Genomic DNA, 25,578 nt, shown 5'->3' with positions numbered 1-25,578 from the left:
CAAAAACTAAAATACACTTAGCTACTAAAATATGAAAGCTACCAGCTTGCATTTCCATCTATAGGTTTTGTGCATTTACACTTCTAAATAGCATAAAGATGGCAAACGTCATCATGTTTACCTGCTAAGGCCACAATCCTGGGCACATGTACCTGGGCGTACATCCCATTGAAAACAGTGAAACTTATTTCTGAGTATGCCTTATACTGCAATACATGTCCTTAAAGAAGTTAAGGAGGGATTGATTATATTTTATTTATTTCCAGGAGCCCATCTCCATCAAAGAACCACCATAGATCTGCAGTAGAGCATCTGTTTTGCATGCAGAAAGTTCCAGGATCAATCTCTGACATCTTCAGGTTGGACTGGAAAGTCTCCTGCCTGAAACCATGTGGACTGCATTGATCGAGAGCAGCGGTTCTCAACCTGTGGGTCCCCAGATGTTGTTGGACTACAACTCCCATCATTCCTGAGCTCTGGCCTTGCTAGCTAGGGGTGGTGGGAGTTGTAGTTCAACAACATCTGGGGACCCACAGGTTGAGAAAGGCTGATCTAGAGGGATGCACTATTAGTCAGCTCCCACCCCAGCCCCCTCCAAAAAAAAATGTCCAGCGGGGAATATTTTTGTCGATAGCTTCAACACTTCTGAAATTTACACCTCTAGGTGGAGGAATTGCATGACTTGATGGCTCTCCCACATCAAACTTACTGCTCAAAGGCAGATAGCAAATTAGAGAGGAGATGGTTTAGTTGCTTTAAGTGGGAGAGTGATCAAGCATGCAATTGTCCACCTACATTCTCAAGTGGTACAACCCCAAGACAGATGTATGATGTGCTTTTTCTTCACGTGGGAGTTTGCCTTCAGCAGACCCCCTTCTAGGCAGGTTCCCTCACACATCTAAATCATAATAGAAGCAGGTGATTCAGTGCTTTCAAATTCCAGTGAACAAAACGATAATTTCCCCGTGTTTAAAAATGAAACAGGTAGATAAAAATGTATGCGGTTAGCTTAGCAATCTCTAAACATTCTCAAAGGCATTTTCTCACAGATCCCACTATCCCAGCAGGAAAGAGCCAAGTTGTATGAAAGAAAAAGTAGATAAAAACAAGACCTTCCAGATTATAGTGACAAAATTATGCTACATTGCTTTCCTATATTTAAACCAGTCTGCCTTTTAAAATTTGTGTGTGTGTTAGATAGAAACCTCCAGAAAATTTGGCACAGTACAAATAATGTAAATGAACATGCAATAACTTTCCTCTCTCCCCCCCCCCCACTTTTTTCATATCACAAGTGATTGCTTTTCACAGTAGTTAGTTACACCACCAATAGGATTAATGCCAAGGTAACTCATTCCCATACCTACACAAAACAGATTGTAGCACAAAGTGGAATTATTACTTATTGCCCTTCTGGTGCAATCAATGGACAATTAATCCACGCATTTCAGGACAGAAATTCATACTTAGATTTCACCGGCTGAACGTTCCCAACCCTCAGCAGTCAACAATATAAATTTTATTGCTGAATCCTGGGTCTGAAATTTTGCATCCCAAACTGGAATACAAAAGGTATTGGAGAATATGAGGAAATTCAACTTTGGAATAAAACTCTTAGAAATCCAAAACGCTCCCTTGAATTTTGAAAAACTGAGATTCTCTGTCTTGCATCCATACAAGTGGAAACTGGGGATGTATTCATCTCTGGTATATTTGCAGCTTAGATTCAAATATATGCAGTGGCAATGAAGTGCAGCATAAACTATCCAGTGCATTTCTGCTCTTATATAAATTATAAAAATAATAAACGCAGTATCGCCATATCATCCCAGCATATAAACTAATAGTCAACATTTCTACTTGCTCAACAAGAAAAGAAATAGGGGGGAAATTGCTATGTGAACTATAACTGATCAAACATATGACCATTTCTATGGCAAATGCAAACAAACTAAAAGAGTTTCAGGGGATCCACAGAGGTCCAAGGTGTGAACTCACTGGACAATATGCGACATTGCTGGGTCCACAAGGGGACAAAAACGCAAACCACTTCTGAACTTCACTCCTCTAACTATCAAGACTAACGTGCAAACAAACTCTCAAATCTGCCAGAACAAGAAAGGAAGGGAGCGAGATTCAGCCTTTATGCTTCCAGAGGGAAAGGGGGAATAATTATTCTTTCATGCTGCTGTTTTTAAACTGCCCCCTATTTAACCGGTTTGCAAGCTCATTGGTTACAAGCTTCTCCCTGCACTACAATAATAAACAACAGCAGTCTCGTTTGTTTGTTTGTTTCCTTTTAAGATACACTAACTTGGTCTTCCTCTGCACAGTTTCCATCTTTCTCTCTTGTTTCTCCAACCCAGTTTTCGATTTTATTCTTTTATTGGTGCCCACTTTATACATACCTCCTTTTCTACAAATTTTCTTGCCGGGTTTCCTGGCACATTCCTTGGATATTCTTTTGACTGAAAAATGAATAGAAGACTAGAAAATAACATGGAGCTCCGTGACAAGACAGTAGGAGCATGCAATACCGCTAGCTAAGCTCAAGATGGCCTGGCTTATTGACGTCATTTATTTACTCGGTTGAGTCCCGACTCCTTTGGCCTACCCATGCAATGGATCAAGATGTTGATGCATCTTTCCCCAGAAGTCAATGGGTGGGAATGAGCATTTAGGTACCAACTTTGACCTAAGAAATACACGTGCTGAAGGACGAGGAAAATGAGTAGAGACAAGATCAGAGGAGAAGGGACGGTAGTAGAGGCTTAGAACTGGTGCATACATAGAAAAGCCACATGCATAGATGTGAAATAAAGTAAAAAAAAAAAAAAGGAAGTTGGAAGGGAAGAAAAAGCTGGCATGCAGACAAGAAAGCCGTGCTGGCTACCAGTACACATGATTTAATAGTAAAGAACTTCAATAGGAAAGTCGAAACAAAAAGATCTCCCTGCTTCTCCTGTAAATAACTCACCATCTTCAGTTGGGACATATATATTCAGATAGAGGCAGTCTTCGTTCTGCTCTTGCACGTAGGTAGAAACTATATCCAAGTTATTAGTAAACCAGACAGGGAGCATGACTTCAGGTAACCTGCCCTCTATAATGTTCTGGGGACACACCGGTGCAAACTGGGTGGCGTTTTTGATATCTGGCCAAGGAGACGGCGGTTCAGGAGGTTGGAACCGGCGCTCCCCGACTGGAGGAGCGGCATACGGCACCCCGAGAAACTGGATGACCGGCCCCAGAATTTCATTGTTCAACTCCTTCTTCATCCCCCTGACTTTCCCGAAGCTGGTGGTCACTACCGGGTCGGTATCATCCAACTTTTGCGACGAGACGGCGGCGGCGTGAAGCAAGAACCCGAGTATGCAGAGGGTGAAGGTGGCGTCCAATCCCATGTGCAGCAGGCGGACCAGCATAGCTCTCCACACGCAGTTCAGCCACATGGATGTTGGAAAAGCCATGCTCCCACATCAGTTGCCCTGCTGTGGTTGGAGCAACTCTTATTTGTATCCACTCGGTGGGGAGGGAGAGGGTGAAGCAGTGCTCTTGGCAAGGGAGCAGGGAAATGAAATGGATGGCTCAAGCCTCCAGAAGGGGGGCCTGTCAGAAAACTCTCAAAAGCCTCTGCACACGAGAGACATCTCCCCGTGACTTCATTCCCGCCGAAGCAGCATCTTCACTCTGCCCGATTTGTCAGGCGACATTCAATTGCCAATTCTGTTTTCCACAGTTGCGATATGAAGAGAGCATAACTTTGCTGCCGATTCCCCACTTATAAATCAATTCCAGTTAGCTGCGGGTCTATATCCTGGAGAAAATGAAAAATAAATCATTAGCATGAAAGAGCTAATATGGGCAGAATAATAACTAGATGTTTTACAAGTTACTGTACACATACATTAATAGTTGCTGGAGCCACGTGAAGTGAAATGGTACAATAAGTAGTTTATGGTTCCACGAGATGACAGGTAAAAAAAAATATACTGATTGCCAGGTTATTTATGGCGTCACCTGCTGAGTTTGTGCAGGCTTTCAGAGAAACCGCAGCTTTTGAAGTCTCATTTCACGAAAAGAAACATATGGATTCCAAAGCCGGATTAAATGTGTTTTTAATGTTGCATTTCTTTATACGTCTCAAAGGGGCTCGCAATCAATTTTAAACTTGTTACCAGAGGATGGTTTAATAGCAACCACAAATCAATTATAATTTTATACAACCTTAAGAGAAGCAGTAAATACAATGTGGACCGCAGAGTTCCCAGTGACCTGCGGAATACTCCGAGGGCATCAACAAACAGCCAGGACTGCTTTTCTCTCTGCATTTATAGCTGTCTCAAAAGAACAATTCTGAAATAACCTCTGAATCCGCCATTGTGGCAAAGGAATACAGTGTCAGTGCAACTCAGCACACATTTTAATATGCCAACGGGGTGCCTTGATTCAATGGCTCTCACAAACATGCTGCTACTGCAAAGGTCAGGAATCCCACCGGGCTGGAAGGTGGGAATTAAACAACCAACATGGGTGGAGCCAAGCTGTCAATCTTCTCTGTTAGTGGGTTACTGAACAATGTCCATGGACTGAGAAATTGCTGAACTACAGTGGTACCTTGGTTTAAGAACAGCTTAGTTTATGAACAACTTGGATTAAGAACGCTGCAACCCGAAAGTAGGTGTTTTGGTTTGTGAACTTTGCCTTGGAAGCAGAACATGTTGAGTGTGTTCCATTTGTAAATTGAGTCTTCCGCTGCTATGGGAAAGCATGCCTTGGTTTAAGAACGCTTTGGTTTAAGAACGGACTTTCAGAGTGGATTAAGTTCGTAAACCAAGGCACCACTGTATCAGCCCAGGTTTCTTATACTTGGTGTTGATGCTTGTGTTATTTTGTAGGTTGCTCTGGGTCAATTTATGTGGGGAAAAACAACTAAAAATGAGAACATCACCACTACTTATAATAAGAATAATTTGTTTTGTTTTGGGAAGCATACATTAAGGAGATTTCCCATTAAATGCAAACCAAATCAAATTTCCTTCTCACCCCTAGCCTTCAGTCAGATGCCTACCATGTTGTGGTTAAGACACCCAAACCCTGGTTTGGATTTTGCAAGTAAGAGCACATTACACTAGATTATTTATAGTGGGAGTCACCGGACAGACAAAAGACACCTTTGATTCCTATCACCTCCTCCTTTTTTCCTCATTTACTTTCTCATCTACTTATAAGTGAATAACTCTGTATTTCTTATCGCATTGGGTAAAATGCTGCACTGCAACATTTTGTTGCAGCCCCCACCCCACCCTTGTAAATTCCCACTGGAGAAGCAGAGCACAGCTCTGCAGATGATCTCACTTTCGGAGCTGCGCCTTTTTTTTTGCGAAAGCCCCAAGCTGACTCTCTCCTGATTTGAAATCCTAGATGGCAATCCCAGAGCTCCTTTCTTCCCGGTTCTACTTTATAATGAAGTGGACATAATGCAGTACTTGGGAGAAGCCTGTTCAGGCCATGTTATTACATCCTTTCCACTAATGGTAAGCCCAGCTTGACAATGACAAACAATGATAATATTTTTCCTTTTATGGGGGGAAAGAATACAAGGAAATAGAGAGTTTTGGCCTTGTGCATTTCTCTCTCTCTCTCTCTCTCTCTCTCTCTCTCTCTCTCTCACACACACACACACACACACACACATGCTTTGGGGGGGAAGGGGGTGGGGGGATAAGCAATTTCTAATGAACTTATAAGCAGTTTCTAATGAATTCCATCATTTCCCTGCATAATTTTGCAGAGGGGATTGAAAATGCCTCACAGTCCAACTGTCCTGTCATTAAGGTTATTTAAGAAGAAGAATACTGTGAAAGCTATATAGAGCAGCATGCAATTTGGTGTATATTTCATGTTGAACAATCTACCTCAGAAGGCAGTAGATGGGGCATCTCCCCCCCCCCCCGCCACCTTCTTTCCTGGCAATTTCACCCAGGCTCCATCTCTCCTCTAATTTTAATAAAAACCTTCCTGCGAAAGCTGCCTTTAGGCAGGCTTGTGCCCTTCTTTCTTCCATGCTAGAGTAGAAAGATTCCGCCCCCCCCCCCCCAGGAACACAGAGGTTCTACTGCACAACAACATTTGGACAGAATAGCACATAACGTTAGATGTGATTTCATACACACAGAGGGGCCAGCAGGATGCAGTTAGACCTTCAAGGATGTTTCTGTTTTATAAAGTTTTGGAATTCATAGACAGCAAGCTAATAATGGGGAAATGGAAAAAAAAGGTAACTGTGAATACATAGTGTTATGTACTGAAGTTCTCACCCTGGGCCAGCAGGGGGATACTGTAGATAGTTATGCAAATGAAGGATTGAAAGTGTCGTTCAGTGATTGGATAGTTTTAGAAAGTTGCTACAGTAACATTGTACTGGAGCTCTATATAAGCAGGCTGACTGAGCCCTTCAGCTCAGTTCTGTTCTGGCCTCTGAATAAACAAAAGCTGTTTGAAGAATCGCTGTGTCGTCTGATATGTTCACCCACAACCTAACACATAGCATTGAGAAAGAGAAAATAAACATGGGCAGGAAGCAGTGGAATGCCTATGGAAAATGTGAGACTAAAGGAACAGTCACATATCACCGTCGCTCGCAAATCTGAATAACCTGTCTGCGTAAGAAAGCCCCCATCTGGAAGAACCCTGGATCTGATCAACACCTGGCAGAGAGAGGAGCTGCCTGGGAACCATATGCACACCTTGGTTCCACAACAGAAGCAGGATATAAAGGTGAGCAGAAAAGGAGGAGGCACATTCATAGCTTCAAGATGACCTTCTGAACTGGACAGACATTACCTGAGGACGAGGCAAATGCAGCAGGGTTGTACATTTGAAGCACAACCAATGCACACTGAAAGAACATGGCTGCCCCCCAACTAATCATGGGAACTGTACTTTGTTCAGGGGGCTGGGAATTGTAGCTCTTTCAGGAGGGAATTACAGTTCCCATGGTTCTTTGGGGGCAGCAATGTGCTTTCAATGTGCATTGAGTGTGCTTTACGTGACACCCCCGGCGTTTTGTTCGACTTCTTTCCTTGTTTTTATCCTGTGGTTTTTTTTTATTCTGTGAACCGCCCCGAGATCTTATGTTGAAGGGTGGTATATAAATCTAATTAATAAATAAAATAAACAAGTCTTCTGATTTAAATCTGTGTTGTGAAGCAAAGATCACCAGTGTTGAAGCAATGGTTCTTCAACATCAACTTTGTTGGACTGGTCATGTGGTGTGGATGCCTGATTATCGTCTTTCCAAAGCACTTACTCTATTCCAAACTTAAAAATGGAAAGCGTAATGCTGGTGGACAACAAAAGAGGTTTAAAGACTCTCTCAAGACAAATCATTAAAAAAATGTATTATAAACACTGACAACTGGGAAACACTGGCCTGCAAGCACTCCAATTTGAGAACAGCCTTTACCAAAGGTATCATGGACTCGGAAGACACTCAAACTCAGGACAAAAGGGAGAAACGTGATAAGAGGAAGGCACGCTTGGCAAACCCTCACCGTGATCAACTCCCGCCTGGAAACCTATGTCCCCACTGTGGAAGGATGTGTGGATCCAGAATTGGCCTTCACCGTCACTTACGGACTCATTGTTAAAACTATGTTTATGGAAGATAATCTTACTTGGAATCACCGAAGAATTGATGCTTTTGAATTATGGTGCTGGAGGAGACTCTTGAGAGTCCCATGGACTGCAAGAAGATCAAACCTATCCATTCTGAAGGAAATCAGCCCTGAGTGCTCACTGGAAGGACAGATCCTGAAGCTGAGACTCCAATACTTTGGCCACCTCATGAGAAGAGAAGACTCCCTGGAAAAGACCCTGATGCTGGGAAAGATGGAGGGCACAAGGAGAAGGGGACGACAGAGGACGAGATGGTTGGACAGTGTTCTCGAAGCCACAAACATGAGTTTGACCAAACTGCGGGAGGCAGTGGAAGATAGGAGTGCCTGGCGTGCTCTGGTCCATGGGGTCACAAAGAGTCGGACACGACTAAACGACTAAACAACAACAACAATCGTCAAATAAGACAATGGATCAGAGGAATGTCTTTGGTTTATCCCCCCACTCTCCCAACATGGAAATAATCTGTGGAAGATTCAAATTGTGGGACCAGAGACTCAGCTGGTTTTTGGGTCATTATTGTTATTTTCCTACTCAAAGAAGGCTCACCGTGCATGCGTAACCCTGTGCAGTACTGCAGCCATTGTCAGTCACTGCCATCCCTGCAGCCCAGGATCCATTCACTAGGAATGCCAGCATTTATTTTGGGTGCTTCGAGACATGCAGAACATGTGCCTTTCTCACCACTAGGCATGACTCCTCCTAGACCCCACTACCATGCAAAAAATACGAGCCCTATGCCGAGCGCTGAATCACCTCCTTTGATCCAAATATTTCTCACACATCTGGACTTTATCTGGCTGCTCATTTTCATTAGTCTAATTTTGAAATGCAGGCACACACAGAGAGACTTCTAATTCCTGGAGCTGCAAACAAATGACCCAGAGAGAAAAGATACAATTCTAGGATCTGTTTCATCTATAGTAAAAGACTTAAAATGTAAGCCATTTAATCCCATTTGTACATTCACAGGTTTTTCCCTCCCCTCCCCTTAGAACGGAAAGGACTAAATTAAGCCAGCTTTCTGTTCATTCCTTTATATATATTTCCAACCAAGGACACAATCCATCTCAGGACATGCAGTGAAGCATAGGCATTAGGATTTGAGTCTTAAACATTGCAAACCACTTTTTCTAAGAACAAAATCGGAGAAATGTTGGAAGGTATGGAGTTATGCGACCCCGGAGCCAAGGAGATAAGTAACTGCAAGCTTTAGAAGACAACAGAAAGCAGCCCTGTATAGGGAAGTTTTTTAAATGTTTAATGTTTTGTTATGTTTTTATCTATGTTGGAAGCAACATAGAACAATAAAAATAGTTGTTATTGACTAGGACGCACTGGTGGAGGAAGAGGGGGTGAGGGGAACGTACCGCCCCCCAGCACCACAATCCTGGTAGGGTGCCATCACGGCTGCCACGCCTCCGTATTGAGCGCCACGTCCCCACAGGCGGCACAGCACGCCCCCGGGATGCATGCCGGCCACGCCCCCGCCTGCTCTCCGCCCCCGATGCCGGAGCACAAAGCTCCGCCACTGATAGGATGTCCCTATTTTCATCGGAGAAATGTTGGAGGATATTACTTTAAGTAAGAGAAATAATGCACATTGCCCTCTTGAAGGAGGGGTGGTGAACAAATAGCTCTCCAGGAGCTGTGGAAGTACAACTGCCACCATCCCTGATCATTGCCTATGGGGACTGAGGTTGGTAGGAGAGAGTCCCACAGCATTTGAGGTCCACCAGTCCCCCACTGTGACATCCCCCCCCCACAAGAAAGGACCTGAAATTACCACTTCCTTAGTATATAGATTGATGCTTGATGTAAATTCTGAGCCAATGCCTGGGTTGGGCAGCATTGGCGCTGTGGGTTAAACCACAGAGCCTAGAACTTGCCAATCAGAAGGTTGGCGGTTCGAATCCCTGCGACGAGGTGAGCTCCTGTTGCTCGGTCCCTGCTCCTGTCAACCTAGCAGTTCGAAAACACGTCAAAGTGCAAGTAAATGAATAGGTACCGCTCCGGCGGTATTTCCGTGTGCTGCTCTGGTTCGCCAGAAGCGGCTTAGTCATGCTAGCCACATGACCCGGAAGCTGTACACTGGCTCCCTCGGCCAATAAAGCAGATGAGCGCCGCAACCCCAGAGTCGGTCACGACTGGATCTAATGGTCAGGAGTCTCTTTATCTTTACCGTCACGGGGATTCGAACCGCCAACCTTCTGATCGGCAAGCCCTAGGCTCTGTGCTTTAGACCACAGCACCACCCGTGTCCCTATTGCATTAATAGGGGTGGACAAAAAGTGCACATCTCCCAATTACAGTTATTTCCATTATGTAAAGACCTGTCTATTAAGTAAAAAAAATGATATTATGGCTGCGCTGAGGATGGTATATAAAATGCAGTTTGCTTTTGCTGTTTTACTTGTTGAGTGCGTATTTTGATTTAATTTGAATGTGTGATTTAATTCCTATATTTTCTTACATTGATTTATTATTATTATTAGCCACATTGATTTTTTTTTCAAAATTTATTTCTTTATTTAGAACATAGTCCACAACAACTCATACATACAAACAAACCCACCACCATTGACAATTTAATTATCAAAATTAAACTCCTATCCCCTTACACAAAGAAAACATAACACAAAAATAAAAGACTTCCTTTATCCTGTAAATGGCCTCCTTATTTACTTCTTGTATACTCTTTCTTTTACATGTGATTATTACTATTTTTCCTAATTATGACTTTAAAAACTGCAAAGTCTCCTGAATTATTTTTTTTTAAGTGAGACATAAATATTAAATAATCTGAATTCATGCCAAAACCAAATGGGACTACAATAGAAACTAAGGGGGAAATTACTAACTTAAGAGTTGGCTTTCTGTGCTACTAACATATCCTACTTGTCTGGTGGGTACGCCTTATTGCTAAGTTCATTCCTTGCTGGGGGGAAATGTCACACCCTCTGCAGACGACTAGGTCCCTCTCCCTCCAGCTATGCCTTTGTGCCAGTCACAGTAGAGATACCACATAGCCTGAGGGAAGAACTTATGCAAAGAGTGGGCTGCCTGACATTGGGCAACAAAATAATGATGCAATGCAGCAGCGGCACAAGTTAAGATGAGCCCATCATCCTTGACCTTCAAGCCTCAAAATTGGCTTTCTGCAAATCACTTACGCTGGCAAAACACAGCACATGAAAAGCCAATATGTTCGTGGAAAACCAATATGAATGGGGGCTTGGAAACCGCCAAAGACATTTCATTTCATAGCTTGAGAGATTTTTAGAAAGAAAGAAAAACAAGGTTGTTGCATGCGCCATGGCTGCGGCTCTTCGACAACAGGTAGCTGCCATTTTGAAATTCCCTCTGCCATGTGCAAGGGGCTCCAGATTACAGAGCTGGCAGCTCCTGGCCATAATCCATTGCTCTTCTTTTATGGAATAGACAATGCTTCTTGGAAACAATTGCTTTCACTATGTCCCACACCAGGGGTGCCAACTTGAATAAAATATTGGGGGGCCCAGGTAAGCCCCGCCCTGCATGACATGATGCAGTGGACACACACCATTTGAATGGCAATGCCCATCAACTTGGGGGGGGGCAGCCCCATCAAATATTTTATTGGCGGGGTGAAGCCCCCTCAGCCCCTAGGAGTTGGCTCCTATATCCCACACTTTGGAGAGGAAGTGCTGGACTATATAAACAAGCCACTATGGAAAAATTTAAGATTTTCAGAGGTGAATAGGTTCTTGAACTATATACCCATTGTATGGAAATTGACAACAGGAGAGTAAAAATGGATTCTATGCAGCCTAACGGTGGCTGAGAGACTGATACTGATGAATTGGGAGAAAAGAGAAACGATTCCCCTTGACAACATATGAACGGACAGCTTATAGATGGACTTTCGTTGGATAAATACAATGATATTTGGAATGAGTTTACATAGACTATATTGGGTTACTGACACTTACATGTGTATTGGGATAATAAGAATATACACATCTGTATATTAATTTATGGTAATATAACAGTATTTTTTCTTTTTTAAATCTCTCGGTTTTCTTTCTTTCTTTCTTTCTTTCTTTCTTTCTTTCTTTCTTTCTTTCTTTCTTTCTTCTTTCCCATCCCCTTTTATAAATGAATTTCTTCTAATAAAATATTATTAATAATAATAAAATAGGTAATGACCAACATGAACCTCAGGTGGTGGCAGGGCCAGCCCTCCGATGAGGCAAGCTGAGGAGACCGCCTCAGGCAGCAGGATCCACAGAGACAGTAGATCCAGTCTCCCAGTGTAGCTGTTCACTCTGCCAACCCCCCTTGTTCCCAATACAGTCGTACCTTGGAAGTCGAACGGAATCCGTTCCAGAAGTCCATTCGACTTCCAAAATGTTCAGAAACCAAAGCACAGCTTCTGATAGGCTGCAAGAAGCTCCTGCAGCTAACTGGAAGCCGCGAAAGCCCCGTCAGACATTCAGCTTTCAAAAATAGTTTACAAACTGGACCAGTCTCTTCGGGGTTTGCAGTGTTCAGGAGGCAAAACGTTCGAGAACTAAGCTGTTCGAAAACCAAGGTACGACTGTATATATCTTTATTCCTCCCTTGTTCCTGATCTTCACTCACCCTTCTTCCCTGGTGTGGTAGGGAGAGACATTTTGTGGTTTGCCTCAGGTGCCAAGGTGTCTTGGGCCGCCCCTGGAGGGAGACCCCATTCTTGTTTTCGCTTTAATCCCAACTTTCCCCCTTTTAAATGTTGTAGATTTTAAGCAAACGTGCAGTTTTATATAGCCAATTGTGGTTCAAAATGCACTGTCTCTCGCACACTGCATGATGCAAATTGGGCACCTGTTCACATTGGCTGTATTAGAATGCAAACGGGACATAAAATTTAAAAATAAATAAAAAGGTTAGGGGATTGTGTAGGATTTCCCCTTCCTCTGTTGCTCTTCCCATGCCAAATTTTAGTTGTAAGAGGCAGGGCTTGCTTTCGCTCTATAATTTTGGGGGTGACCAACATGGTGGCTTATGGATGCCATGGAACTCCAGTTCCCATCAGCCCCAACCAGACTGGCCAGTGTTCAGGGATGATGGGAGTTGTAGTCTAGCAATATTTGGAAGGCCACAGGATCCCCAGTGGTGGTCTATACTGACTGGCAGCAGCTGTCTGCAGGGCACCAGGTTAGGAAAGAATCATGCACACCAATAACTGCTCTACAACAACAATACCCGCCCTCTAAGAACCTGATGCACATTTCTTGCATGACTCTATCCACACACTGATAGCCCTGCCAAACCAGTGGTTGCGTGAACCACAGAAACTGGTTGCATGCAGAGTGCTTTTGAGTCCCCATCTGAAGCTGAAGTGTACAAGTGTCCCATTTTCAGCATGTGTGCGTTTTACGAATCAGGATACGCCATAGAAATCTCAGACTTCTAGCTCATCTGGAAGCACCCCAACAAATGTTGACACCACGTTTAACGAGACATGCTCCCAGGTAACTGCCTTACAGCGTTTCTCAACTTGTGGGTCCCCATATGTTGTTGGACTACAACTCCCATCATCCCTGACCACTGGTCATGCTGGCTAGGAATGATGGGAGTTGTAGTCCAACAACATCTGGGGACCCACAGGTTGAGAAACACTAGAGGATTGCACCTTGACACAATTAGTTAGGAGTCATCTTTATACATAGTTCCTAGCTGTAAAGTCACTTTTCCCATAATCCTTTATCTTGGGGCTCATCGTATACCTGGATAGCTCAGCTGGTTAGAGCGTGGTGCTGATAATGCCAAGGTTGCAGGTTTTGATCCCTGTATGGGACAGCTGTATATTCCTGCATTGCGGGGGTTGAATTATTAGACAATCCTCAGGGTCCCTTCCAACTCTGCAAATCTGTGATTCTATGACATCTAAAGTGGCTTCATTACCAATCCTTCTTCCCAGCAGTGGCGTAGCGTGGGGGGTGCAGGGGGGGCCGGCCGCACTGGGCGCAACATCTGGGGGGGCGCGCTCGTCGCCTCCAGAGTCACCGAAGAGCCTCGGGCGCAGGCTGTAGCAGAGCCCCATGTCTCACAGAACCAACGAGCTGTGCGCGCGTCCGGGCTGAAGGCGTCCAGCAGGCAGTGGCTCTCAGCGCTCACCGCGGTCCCCGCGCGTCAGGGCCACAGAGGGCGCGCCAGGCAGCCCCTCCTCACAGCCCCGCCGCCGCCGCCACTGCTGCAGCTGCTGGGCCATGTTGCATTTTCCTCGCCTCTCTGCCCTCCTCCTCCTCCGGGCAAGTGGCGTCGTTTGGGCGGCAGCGCCAGCGGCAACTCACCTCAGATCACCTGACACGGACCCGCCGCCACTGTGACTACCTTACCGTAAATACCCCAGCCCAGGCAGCAGCAAGAAGAAGCTGGCAGCGGTGGCAGGTTAGGGGTTAGGGGCGCAAATTACTTGCCTTGCCCCGGGTTAGGGGGCGCAAATAACTTGCCTTGCCCCGGGTGCTGACAACCCACGCTACGCCGCTGCTTCCCAGGGAACTCTGGGACTTAGAGTTCTGTGACAGTGATAGGCAGGGTATCAGAACCCGTAACAAACTGTTCCCAGGATTCTTTGGGGAAAACCCCAGCAGTTAATGTGATAAGGGGGGCTTTCAATGTATGGGGTGGATAAGCGCCTAGTGTTTGAGGGTGAGCTTCTAAAAAAGCTACATTAATATAGTGCTTTAACGTGTTAAAAATTCATTGCAACCTTGTCCTTGTCAATTATTGTTGGATTGCTTATTACTTAAATAAGCAGCATCAAGACTTTGTATTGCCCTAAGAACCTACTTCATCAAGTGACTAAGAAAAACCCTAACTTACTATAGTTATGTTTCTAATTTATGTGCATAGTGCAAGTTCATAGATGATAGTGTCATTTAATTTTTTATTAGTATCCCTTTTTCTTATTCTCATATATACATATATACGTGTGTGTGTGTGTGTGTGTGTGTGTGTGTGTGTGTGTATTACTATCTCTGACTGGTTAGGAAAAGTAATTATTCAAATTACTACACAATATTTATTTTCCACATTTCCTAATGTGCTGCAGAACTGTGACATTTTATCCAGTAAGTAGGCAGCAAAAATAAAATAAAATTGTGATTTCCCCCGTAACAGAAAAGAATGGATAACTCTTGTCACTTATGTGCAAAGTTTTAGACAGCTAAGTAATACAGATTTAAATTAAAAATGACAGATGCACTGGCTTGGAATATAATGGCTACTGAAGTGAATGTTTATTCCTTTTAGCAGTTTGTGGTTAACTCTTAAACGGTCCAAGTATTATAGTCAATTGTCAGATTTGTAAATGTGCACCTAGCGCATGTATATAGCAGGGGGTCAGAGTGTGCGAGTAGCAGTAATGCTCCTGGACGTAAAGAGTACGGGGAATCATCTTGAAATTTTGATGAGGCTTCCTTCTGAAATAGCCTTTTATGGGGCTGAAAGGGAGAAGCCGCTCAGGCAAGATGGATCAAGGATCTGATGAGCAGGGAACTCCAAAGGCTGTCGGAGTTGGCTGCTTCTATAGGAGGGATGGTGGACCCTGTATTTTGCCTTCTCTTGGAGGTAAACAACTGGGAGCTGCACGCAGGAGTGGCTGGCATGGTGGGGAGGTGTCACAAGGGTGTTATCTTGGCAGTAGTGATTATTATTATTATTATTATTAATAATAATAATAATAATAATAATAATAATACCCCACCCATCTGGCTGGGTTTCCCCAGCCACTTGCCACTTACCTGGAAAGTGAAGGGATGAGGCAGGGAGAGGAGGTTGAGACTCTGCAGGTACACAAGTGAGAGTGCTGGATGGTCTCAGCTGCTGTGCCCAAACCACTCTGGCCTCATCACCGCCCTGCATCATCCCTGCACCTTCCAGGTAAGTGGCAATTACGCTGTGGTTAGGAGGAAAGCTCTAAGCCTGGGCTGGGTAGTGTTAGATCCAGAACTCCCTAAATATTCTCTCTCTCTGTGGCGATCACACAGGGTTCCCAGACGTTTAACGGTCTGTTGATCCCTGTGCCACCACTCTGCTCGCTTCCCCGCTGCCACCAACCAGTTACTCTGTGGTAAAAACACTGAGTCCAGTCAGTTGTTAAAAGTGAACCAAAATAACCCACCAAGTTTATTTTACAAACATTAACAAGTTTATGGTTTCTCAGATAATATTCATGTCAGTTTCTTAACTTTAGTTTCTTTACTGACCTATACCTTCCTAATACCTTTTGACTGATTATCTCAACTGTTTGACTGACTCCTCTTAACAAATTCTATCACTCTCTCACACCAGACTAGCCCAACCCACAGACTTATCTTCTGTGTCTCTTCTAACTGCAGACTGACTTCTCAACAACTCTAACTAACTAAAAAACCTCAGTGCTTAAACCTTATACACAGTTAACTCTGCCCCATTGGTTCCCATTGGTTAGTCATTTGACAATTAGTTAACCCTTTCCCTATGAACCCAGTATGATGTCACATACCTAAGAGGGCAAACTCCACACTCTCTCTCTCTGGCACCCTTTGCATCCCCTCCAACATTTCTCCTATGAAAATAGGGACGACCTAAGGAAAAGCATCTTAAAAAGCAGAGACATCACCTTGCCAACAAAGGTCCATATAGTTAAAGCTATGGTTTTCCCAGTAGAGATGTATGGAAGTGAGAGCTGGACCATAAAGAAGGCTGATCGCCGAAGAATGGATGCTTTTGAATTATGGTGCTGGAGGAGACTCTTGAGAGTCCCATGGACTGCAAGAAGATCAAACCTATCCATTCTGAAGGAAATCAGCCCTGAGTGATCACTGAAAGGACAGATTCTGAAGCTGAGGATCCAATACTTTGGCCACCTCATGAGAAGAGAAGACTCCCTGGAAAAGACCCTGATGTTGGGAAAGATGGAGGGCACAAGGAGAAGGGGATGACAGAGGACGAGGTGGTTGGACAGTGTTCTCAAAGCTACCAGCATGAGTTTGACCAAACTGCGGGAGGCAGTGGAAGACAGAAGTGCCTGGCGTGCTCTGGTCCATGGGGTCACGAAGAGGCGGACACGACTAAACGACTAAACAACAACAACAAAGGAAAAGCAAGACATTCCAGGATCAAATCAGAAACCGGGATGGATTCTGTAAATCCAGCACTTTCCTTGGAAAATAAGGTCACTTGGAGGGTCTGCATTTGTCTCTTTCTCTGGCACACCCATTTCCAACATTTCTCTCTCCTTGCCACCCACATGATATGATGCCAAGGGCCTAAGGAACACAGGTTTCCCACAGTATATAGAGCATTCTAAGAGGCTTTTTGCAAGAAGAACAAATGTTGCATGCTTCAGTGAAATAGAGGAACATGGCTTTATTGCTAAAAACAGTATGTAAAGACTTTGACCAAATAAGGGGCTTTGAGGAATGGGAAAGGGAATTGGGGTGGATTTAACATTGTAATAGGGGGACGCGATAGGTGTAAACTTTGCACTCCCCTTCTTAGTGGGCTGGCGAAGGAGGGGCTTGCGCATGGAAAAAGGGTATATATATTCATGTTTTTTAATAAAAAGGGTGCGCCTGCTTTTTCTGGTGGCCTGCCTTGCAAGTGTGTATTTCCAGTAAAATATTGCTACTTTATCAACTTTGCCCATATTTTATTTCAAGAAGGCCTAATGACCTTCTAACCGTGGACACAAGCTATTCCTTTACCAATGGAAGAGTGAACCAAATGTAATTTGAGTGCCATTAGCTATGGGTACTTTTGTTATTAGAATTTTTTTGCTTTTAAAAAAACCATCCTGCTTTTCTTACAACAAACTCCAATGTAGCTAACACAACTTCTGCAAACATAAAAAAGCAACAACCCAGCCTAACACAAATATCAAGTTACAGATAGGTAGCCGTGTTGGTCTGCCATAGTCAAAACAAAACAAATTCCTTCCAGTAGCACCTTAAAGACCAACTAAGTCAGTTCTTGGTATGAGCTTTCGTGTGCATGCACACTTCTTCAGATACGACTAAACAACAACAACAAAGGAAAAGCAAGACATTCCAGGATCTGAAGAAGTGTGCATGCACACGAAAGCTCATACCAAGAACTGACAAATATCAAGGGCGAGGAATGTAACAGGAGCAGATAAATATAAACATTTCAACAGAAATACAAAACCTGTAATACCTGGCCCAAAGAGAAAGGCAGACCACCAAGAAGCAAAAAAATCAAGCAACCCAAAGGTATTTAGACATCAGGTATTTAGACATCAGGGGAAAACACCCCTCTTTTCCCAGGCGTATGGCCTGTGAAAGTGTAGGGGAGAGGACTGTTATTACGATGATTATGTTTCTATTAGGCTGTCTGTCAGTGTGCATTTTACTATGTTTTTATTATATTTTTTATCATTGATGTTTTATCATGTGTTTGAAATGTTGTACACACCTGGAGATCTTTTGATAAAGGGTGGTATATAAATTGAATTATTATTATTATTATTATTATTATTATTATTATTATTATTATCATCATCATCATCAACAACAACAACAACAACATCCTCACTTCTGGCACAGCCAGGTTTTCCTTGATATCTGAAGATTCTCACTGTTCATTCAAGGGGAACTTCCTTTGGAAGGGCATCCCACAGAATTGGTGCCACTTCTGAGAAGGCCCTGCTGCTCATAGCGGCTCGCCAAACTTTACCCAGCATGAAGTAGGGTCTCGGATACTGAATGGGGATCATGAGGTAGGACGTTCTGGACTGCAGTCCTTAAGGCACCCACAACCACCAACTGTTTAGGAATGTCCCATAATGTATCACCAAAAGAAGATGGCACAGGTGTGCATAAAATCTGCAGGTGTCATCTTATATGTAGATGTTCAAATTTAGGAATTGCACGCAGTGCAATTATATGGGAAGGAAGGCTGCGAATCTGCTGTCTAGGTGTTGCTGTTGAGCAATTTCAAGGTCTTGACTGCTCTCCCTTCTTTGAATTCTTTACCTTTAAAATGGACTTGGAGCAGACAGCCTTACAACCAGACAGCCCTTCAAATAGAGAACTATCCTCCATTAACTAGGGCACACATACCCTGCCACCCCCCAAAGCTGTTTGTGTTTAGCACATGTATATAATAAATCCGATGTAATCAAATTATAATGTGGAAAAAATATAATTTTGCATCACATCTTCTGCTCTTAATCCCCCATGCAGGATTTGAATTCCAGGACTGAGGAAGATCCTTGCATTGTAATTCATCGTAAACTAAGGCCCTATACTGTGGAACCCCGATTATTCCAAACTTGCACGAATTTCCTTTGCTTGAATTTGCATTGAGAGACATCCTCGCGTTCCAAATCAGCTGAGTCCTCTTTTCTCGGGCAATAAAAATTTATAAGCAGAGCGCCCCTTGAAGTTGCTAGAAATTTCAGCCTTGGGTGAGCAAAGGATTAAGTGCTATAATTAGAACTAAATTTAGTAGGACTAATCATAGAGTAGGGTAAGCAGGATTTGACCCTTTAATATGCTGTTCAGCAAAATAAATCCAAGCTTTCACATTAGAATTTAGGAAACATGCCAAGCAGGGTAGTTTTTATACTCCCCACCTACATGGTAATATTTTAATGTGGGGGGGGGGAAGCATGGCTCAGAATATGTTGCCTTGTGAATACCACATGCCCACTCCCACCCCACCACATGGCCACCCATGTGCAAAGACAACAACAGCGACACATTAGGAAATCCCTGCATCAGTGGCTGTCCCTGACTCAGACAAGAGTTGGGATACTGCTGGTTTCTTGTATCCTCTAACATTGCACAGATGTGCTTGCCATCTCCCAGTTGTCAACTCCAAAGTCATTGTCTTATCACACACAAAGATAGGGATGTTATCAGCTCAGTGGTGAAGCATCTGTTTTGAATGTTTGTGGGAGGCGGTTTATTGTTTTGTTTTGTTTTGTTTTGTTTTGTTTTGTTTTGTTTTGTTTTGTTTTGTTTTGTTTTGTTTTGTTTTGTTTTGTTTTGTTTTGTTTTGTTTTGTTTTAACTATTTATTTTGTGCTGTTATCCTGTATTTTTATCTTGTGAACCGCCCAGATATCTTCAGATGAAGGGCAGTATTTCCTTTTCAACAACAACAACAACAACAACAAACTTGGTTCAACCCTCACCCTTTACCATGTTTATACAGACGGGGCCACCATAATCCTGAAATACCTTATCTTTATGATTTCTAGGTTCCCATCTGCACTATACATTTAAAGCTGTGCTGTACCACTTTAGACAGTCACAATTTCCCCAGAAGAAGAAGAAGAAGAAGAAGAAGAAGAAGAATTTATACCCCGCCCATCTGGCTGGGTTTCCCCAACCACTCTGGGCAGCTTCCAACAAAATATTAAAATACAATAGGCCGTCAAACATTAAAAGCTTCCCTAAATCCTGTAGTTTGTGAATGGGTGCTGAGAGTTTTGAGGAGAGATATTTATTCCCGACAGAGCTGCCATTCCCAGAGTGGTCTTAACCATCAATTCCTCTCCCCATGGAATTCAGCAAATGGTTGCTCTGCGAGGGGGAATAAGGGTCTCTTTACAACTCCCAGCACCTTTAACAAACTACATTTCCCAGGATTCTTTGGGGGAAGCCGTGCCTGTTTCAAGTGGTATGATGCTGCTTTAAGAGTATATAGTAGTGTGGCCTGAAAGGCAGCAATTAGCATCCAGATCTCTCTCCCCCCCCCCCCGCCTGCTGTTCTTGCTCATAACTCTGTGCTCTGACAGGGTCTCATTCTTTCCTATCATCTTTTATTTGGAGGTGTCGGGGGCTGAACGTTCTGCAAGCAAAGCACCTGATCTATCCAACTGAGCTAGACAGTCCCTCTTCACTTTGCTTTCTGCAGCTCTAACTTAAATCATGTTTGTTCCCCCCCCCCAAAAAAAATGAATTTCATGCTTAGCTTGTTTTTTTCTTAATTAAAAACTTCCGTTTAGCCACCCGTAATAGGTGCATTATCAAAACTCATTAGCCCCATTCACTCTTGTCTGTCATCCCTAAGCTTTGCATTCAGGTGCGCATCTCAAAAAAAAAAAAAAAAAAAGTTTCCCGTCGGCTTTTGCAGACGAAAAGGAAATTAAATAATAAATATGGGAGCCAGAACGGTTTTATGAGTTTCAGTATGAGAAGGTGGCTGCAAGGCCCATAAGGTTTCACACAAAAAGGCATTACAGCTAAAGCTAACATGCTGACACATCTCTGATCTATAAAGTCTGCAGTAATGACAGCGGTAAAGGGTGGTGTGCCTCAGACTGGAGATTCTCCCCCACCCCCATGTGCGGGCACACACACACACACACACACACACACACACGAAAATAGAAATAGGTAAAGCATAGAATGAATTTATTATTGCAAAAAATGTGTAAAAATCAAATAAAATTTCCCCAAAGCTTTCCTATAAAACATCCACAATGGTTTACTACCTGCACCTGCGTTCATCCTAGGATCTTATTATCCTAGCTGTCACCTTGTTTTCCTATTCCTTTAGTTCCTGTGTGACAAAAGTTCCTGCCTTTAAAGCTTAAAAGAACCTCCTAATTTCCGAATTCTGCGGGTCCTATTCATTATCCAAGCAGTAAGAAACTAAGGTCTTCTGGTCCTGTCATTTAGAGTGGGGGGGGAGGCCTTCTGGACAATTCACAGCATTTATTGCATGAGGTTGCTTCACTAAAACTCCTCTAAATCCTTTGGCCAAAAAGACAGATCCCCGCCCCCATTACAATGGTCAGAGATTTGTGGTAGTTAATATCCAGTCCAATCCTCTGTGGGACATGGGTGGCACTGTGGTCTAAACCTCAGAGCCTAGGGCTTGCCATCAGAAGGTCGGCGGTTCGAATCCCTGCGACGGAGTGAGCTCCCATTGCCCAGTCCCTGCTCCTGCCAACCTAGCAGTTCAAAAGCACGTCAAAGTGCAAGTAGATAAATAGGTACTGCTCCAGTGGGAAGGTAAACGGCCTTTCCGTGTGCTGCTCTGGTTCGCCATGTTGGCCGCATGACCCGGAAGTTGTATGCCAGCTCCCTCGGCCAATAAAGTGAGATGAGCGCCACAACCCCAGAGTCGTCCGTGACTGGACCGAATGGTCAGGGGTCCCTTTACCTTTTTTTTATCAATCCTCTGCACTTCCCTTTCCTGGTTCTTTCTCTGTACATCAAGCTTGGACCAGACAGCCCTTCAAACAGAGGGCTGCTCTGGAATGTAGGTCACAGCCTCTTCCGCCACAGCCACTGTTTTGGAGCTCAGCCATGTGGCCAGACCTGGGAGAATTATAGTGTTATGAGTTTGAAGGTTCCATCCCCTTTAATCCCTGGATCCAGCAAGTGTTAGAATTTAATCAAGGCTTGGTGTGTTTAGCTGAGTGCCAGACTTCTAATCCTTGAATCCAGCAAGTGTTAAAAGTTACTCAAGTCGGGTTAGCCTCTTGGCGAGGTGTAAGGAGAACAAAGGAAGGGGCCCTGTGGGAGATGCAAATGGATAGGACCCTGCCTCCAGGGCCGGATTTAGGTTTGATGAGGCCCTAAGCTACTGAAGGTAATGGGGCCCTTTATATGTCCAGCTGTCCTCTGTCAGCAACAAATTTTCACTGTTTTTTGTGTTGAATACATGCTATATGGTAATTTATGGACCTAATAGGTATCTAAAGCCATTTGCACATACAGAATATAGGCACCCTATATATAAAGGTGAAGGGACCCCTGACCATTAGGTCCAGTCGTGACCAACTCTGGGGTTGCGGCGCTCATCTTGCTTTATTGGCCGAGGGAGCCGATGTTTGTCCGCAGACAGCTTCTGGGTCATGTGGCCAGCATGACTAAGCTGCATCTGGCGAACCAGAGCAGCGCACGGAAATGCCGTTTACCTTCCCGCCGGAGCGGTACCTATTTATCTACTTGCACTTTGATGTGCTTTCGAACTGCTAGGTTGGCAGGAGCAGGGACCGAGCAAAGGGAGCTCACCCCATCGCGGGGATTTGAACCGTCAACCTTCTGATCGGCAAGTCCTAGGCTCTGTGGTTTAACCCACAGCACCACCCACGTCCCTACCCTATATATAGAAATGAGCAAACCGACAATATTTTAGGGAGCAGGCTAGCAGGCAGGGCCCATAACTTACATCATAGGAGCCTACACAACACAGAACACTGTTGCTGTATGTAAGGTTTTGTTTTATTTGTTTTTCATCTTATATTTTTGAAATGTACATCCAGGGGTTTTTTTCCTATAAATTTTTTGGGCCCCCCCAAGAGAGTGGGGCCCTAAGCTATAGCTTGTTTAGCTTATACGTAAATCCGGCACTGCCTCACTCCCTCAACTCCCACATAGTGAGAAGGACAAAAGCCAGAGGGTTTTTAGGACTGACTGAGAAGCAAACTGGAAAGCCCCAAAGGCAGAGAAATAGTTGAGCTCTGCTAAGGCTGTGGCTATGGGAGAAGCAAGACCTTTTTGATGTGTTAATACTGTGAACCCCTCCACCATAGGCTCAGGTTGTACATATGCGTAAATACACCATATATTTATGTGATAAATACACACACACACACACACATACAGTGGTACCTCGGGATGCAAACGGGATCCGTTCCAGAGCCCCGTTCGCATCCTGAAGTGAATGCAACCCACGTCCACGCGTCGCGTTTCGCCGCTTCCGTGCATGCACGTGATGATTTTTGACCGTCTGTGCATGTGTGCACGGCGAAACCCATAAGTAACGTGCTCCGTTACTTCCGGCTTGCCGCGGAGCGCAACCCGAAAATACTTAACTTGAAGCACATTTATCCCGAGGTATGACTGTGTGTGTGTATATATATGTGTGTGTGTGTGTGTGTGTGTGTGTGTGTGTGTATCTCACAATCTCACAAAGACACCGCAGTCTCTTCTGTGCCTCGTTTCCAGAAGGAAAACACAGACCACCTGGAATCTGTGGGATCTCACACCACTCAGAGATTGGAGTGGTGTGCAACACTACTATGGTTTCTAAGGGACTTCACCACTAACCCAAACCGCCTCCAGAATAGCTCAGAAGCAGCTGTGCAGAACCTAGCATCCTTTTTTAAAAAAATTAAATAAAATTTATTGCTTTTAAACCTTACAAACAAGAAGAAAAAGAAAAGGAGAAAAAAGAAGAAAAAACAAAAGAAAGAAAAAACAATACAATACAGTGGTGCCTCGCAAGACGAAATTAATTCGTTCCGCGAGTCTCTTCGTCTTGCGTTTTTTTCGTCTTGCGAAGTACGGCTATTAGCGGCTTAACGGATTAGCGCTATTAGCGGTTTAGCGGCTATTAGCGGCTTAGAAAAAGGGGGGAGGGGAAAAACTCGCAAGAACTCACAAGACGTTTCGTCTTGCGAAGCAAGCCCATAGGGAAATTCATCTTGCGAAGCACCTCAAAAGATGGAAAACTCTTTCGTCTAGTGAGTTTTTCGTCTTGCGAGGCATTCGTCTTGCGGGGCACCACTGTACAATATATTGAGAATCTAGCATCCTTTTACCAAGAAGAGTTTGGATTTGATATCCCACTTTATCACTACCCTAAGGAGTCTCAAAGCGGCTAACCATCTCCTTTCCCTTCCTTCCCCAAAACAAACACTCTGTGAGGTGAGTGGGGCTGAGAGACTTCAGAAAAGTGTGACTAGCCCAAGGTCACCCAGCAGCTGCATGTGGAGGTGCGGGGAAGCGAACCCGGTTCACCAGATTACGAGTCCACCGCTCTTAACCACCACACCACGCTGGCTCCAGGTGATGTGTTAGCAGAAGAGGGAGATAAGAACAAGTTCCGTAACTTAACTATGTGCTGCATGAAGAAGTCCTTTCTTTTTTCCAGTCCTGAATCTTCCAATGTTCAGAAGATTCTGGTGCTGATGTTCAAGGGTCCACCACTCTCAGAAGGCTTGGGGGAGCCCCAAGGTTGGCAGAAGCAAAAAACATAGTTAGAACCCCCCCTTTAAAAACAAACAAACCACTCTCATCAAGGTTTGTTTGTTTTTAAAGGGGGGGGGGGTTTCTAACTATGTTTTTTGCTTCTGCCAACCTTGGGGCTCCCCCAAGCCTTCTGATACCTCTCTCTTGCAATGTTCAGCCATGCCACTCACCAGCTGAACATTGGAAATAAAAGGGAATGATGACGCTGGCCTACCTTACAGGGTTGCTGTGAGGATGGTAACTGGATAATGCGTGGTGAGCACTCTGGGCACTTGAAAGAAATACACAGATGGTGGTAATCATCACCTCCTGCAAAGCTGCAGTGGAGATTTAAATAACGCTGGCTGGAGGAGCAGAGTCACTTTAGAAAGACCACAAATTAAAGTAAAGCAAAGCCCACCCACGTAAAATTAGCAGAAGAAAGACTCAGCTGGGTGAGTCAGAAAGCCGTAGGAGCTGAATTCAAGTCATTCTTTGATTATAGGTTTGGAAAAACACAACTTTGTCTATAACCTAATAACAGAAAGAGGAGGGGACATCTTACTAATAGGTGAGTTGATAACACAGAAACAAATTTGTTTGAAGTGCAGTGTGATGGCCTGGGATTCGGACTCGGAGGCTGAACCTGAGGAATCCCAGCCTGCACAGGAGTCCCTGCCTCCAAAACCAGCTGAGGCGGGGCTGGGGCCTGAGCCTAAAGGGTCCTCACCTGTGCTGGATCCTCAGGTGCAGGCACCAGCTGAGTCTGCTCTGGCCCCTGAGGTGATGGAGGACCCATTGCCTGCAGGTGCTCCACTCTCAGCCCCGGCAGGGGAAGCTGAGGTTGCCTCTGGGTCCGGTAACCCTCCAGCCTCTCCTGAGCTGCAGAGGCTCAGGGCAGAGAGGCAGAGGGAACTAAGTTCCCGCAGGAGGAGTGCTTGCCTCTGGGCCAG

The 25,578-nt window shown here is 44.3% G+C and overlaps 1 protein-coding gene across 9 annotated transcripts in view; it reads right to left on the bottom strand.

The window, feature by feature from the left end:
* Positions 1-25,578, bottom strand: part of NLGN1 (neuroligin 1) — a 643,369-nt gene that overhangs the window by 470,469 nt on the left and 147,322 nt on the right. For 4 of the 9 annotated variants that reach the window (XM_081862315.1, XM_081862314.1, XM_081862318.1 and 1 more), the window contains exons 2-3: positions 2,978-3,817; positions 2,409-2,468 (exon numbers count right to left, since the gene is read on the bottom strand). In XM_081862315.1, the coding sequence (XP_081718441.1) occupies positions 2,409-2,468; positions 2,978-3,470 (553 nt within the window). In that variant the 5' untranslated portion in view covers positions 3,471-3,817. Of the gene's footprint in view, positions 1-2,408; positions 2,469-2,977; positions 3,818-3,907; positions 3,926-25,578 lie in introns of those variants that run through there. The other 5 variants (XM_081862319.1, XM_081862320.1, XM_081862321.1 and 2 more) reach the window with 2 other exon arrangements.

This window comes from Podarcis erhardii (assembly GCF_964252035.2).
Source record: "Podarcis erhardii genome assembly, chromosome: 5".
In the NCBI taxonomy this organism is placed as follows: Eukaryota; Metazoa; Chordata; class Lepidosauria; order Squamata; family Lacertidae; genus Podarcis; species Podarcis erhardii.
Note: the sequence above shows the minus strand (reverse complement) of the source record. Positions and strands in the feature narration are given on the sequence as shown.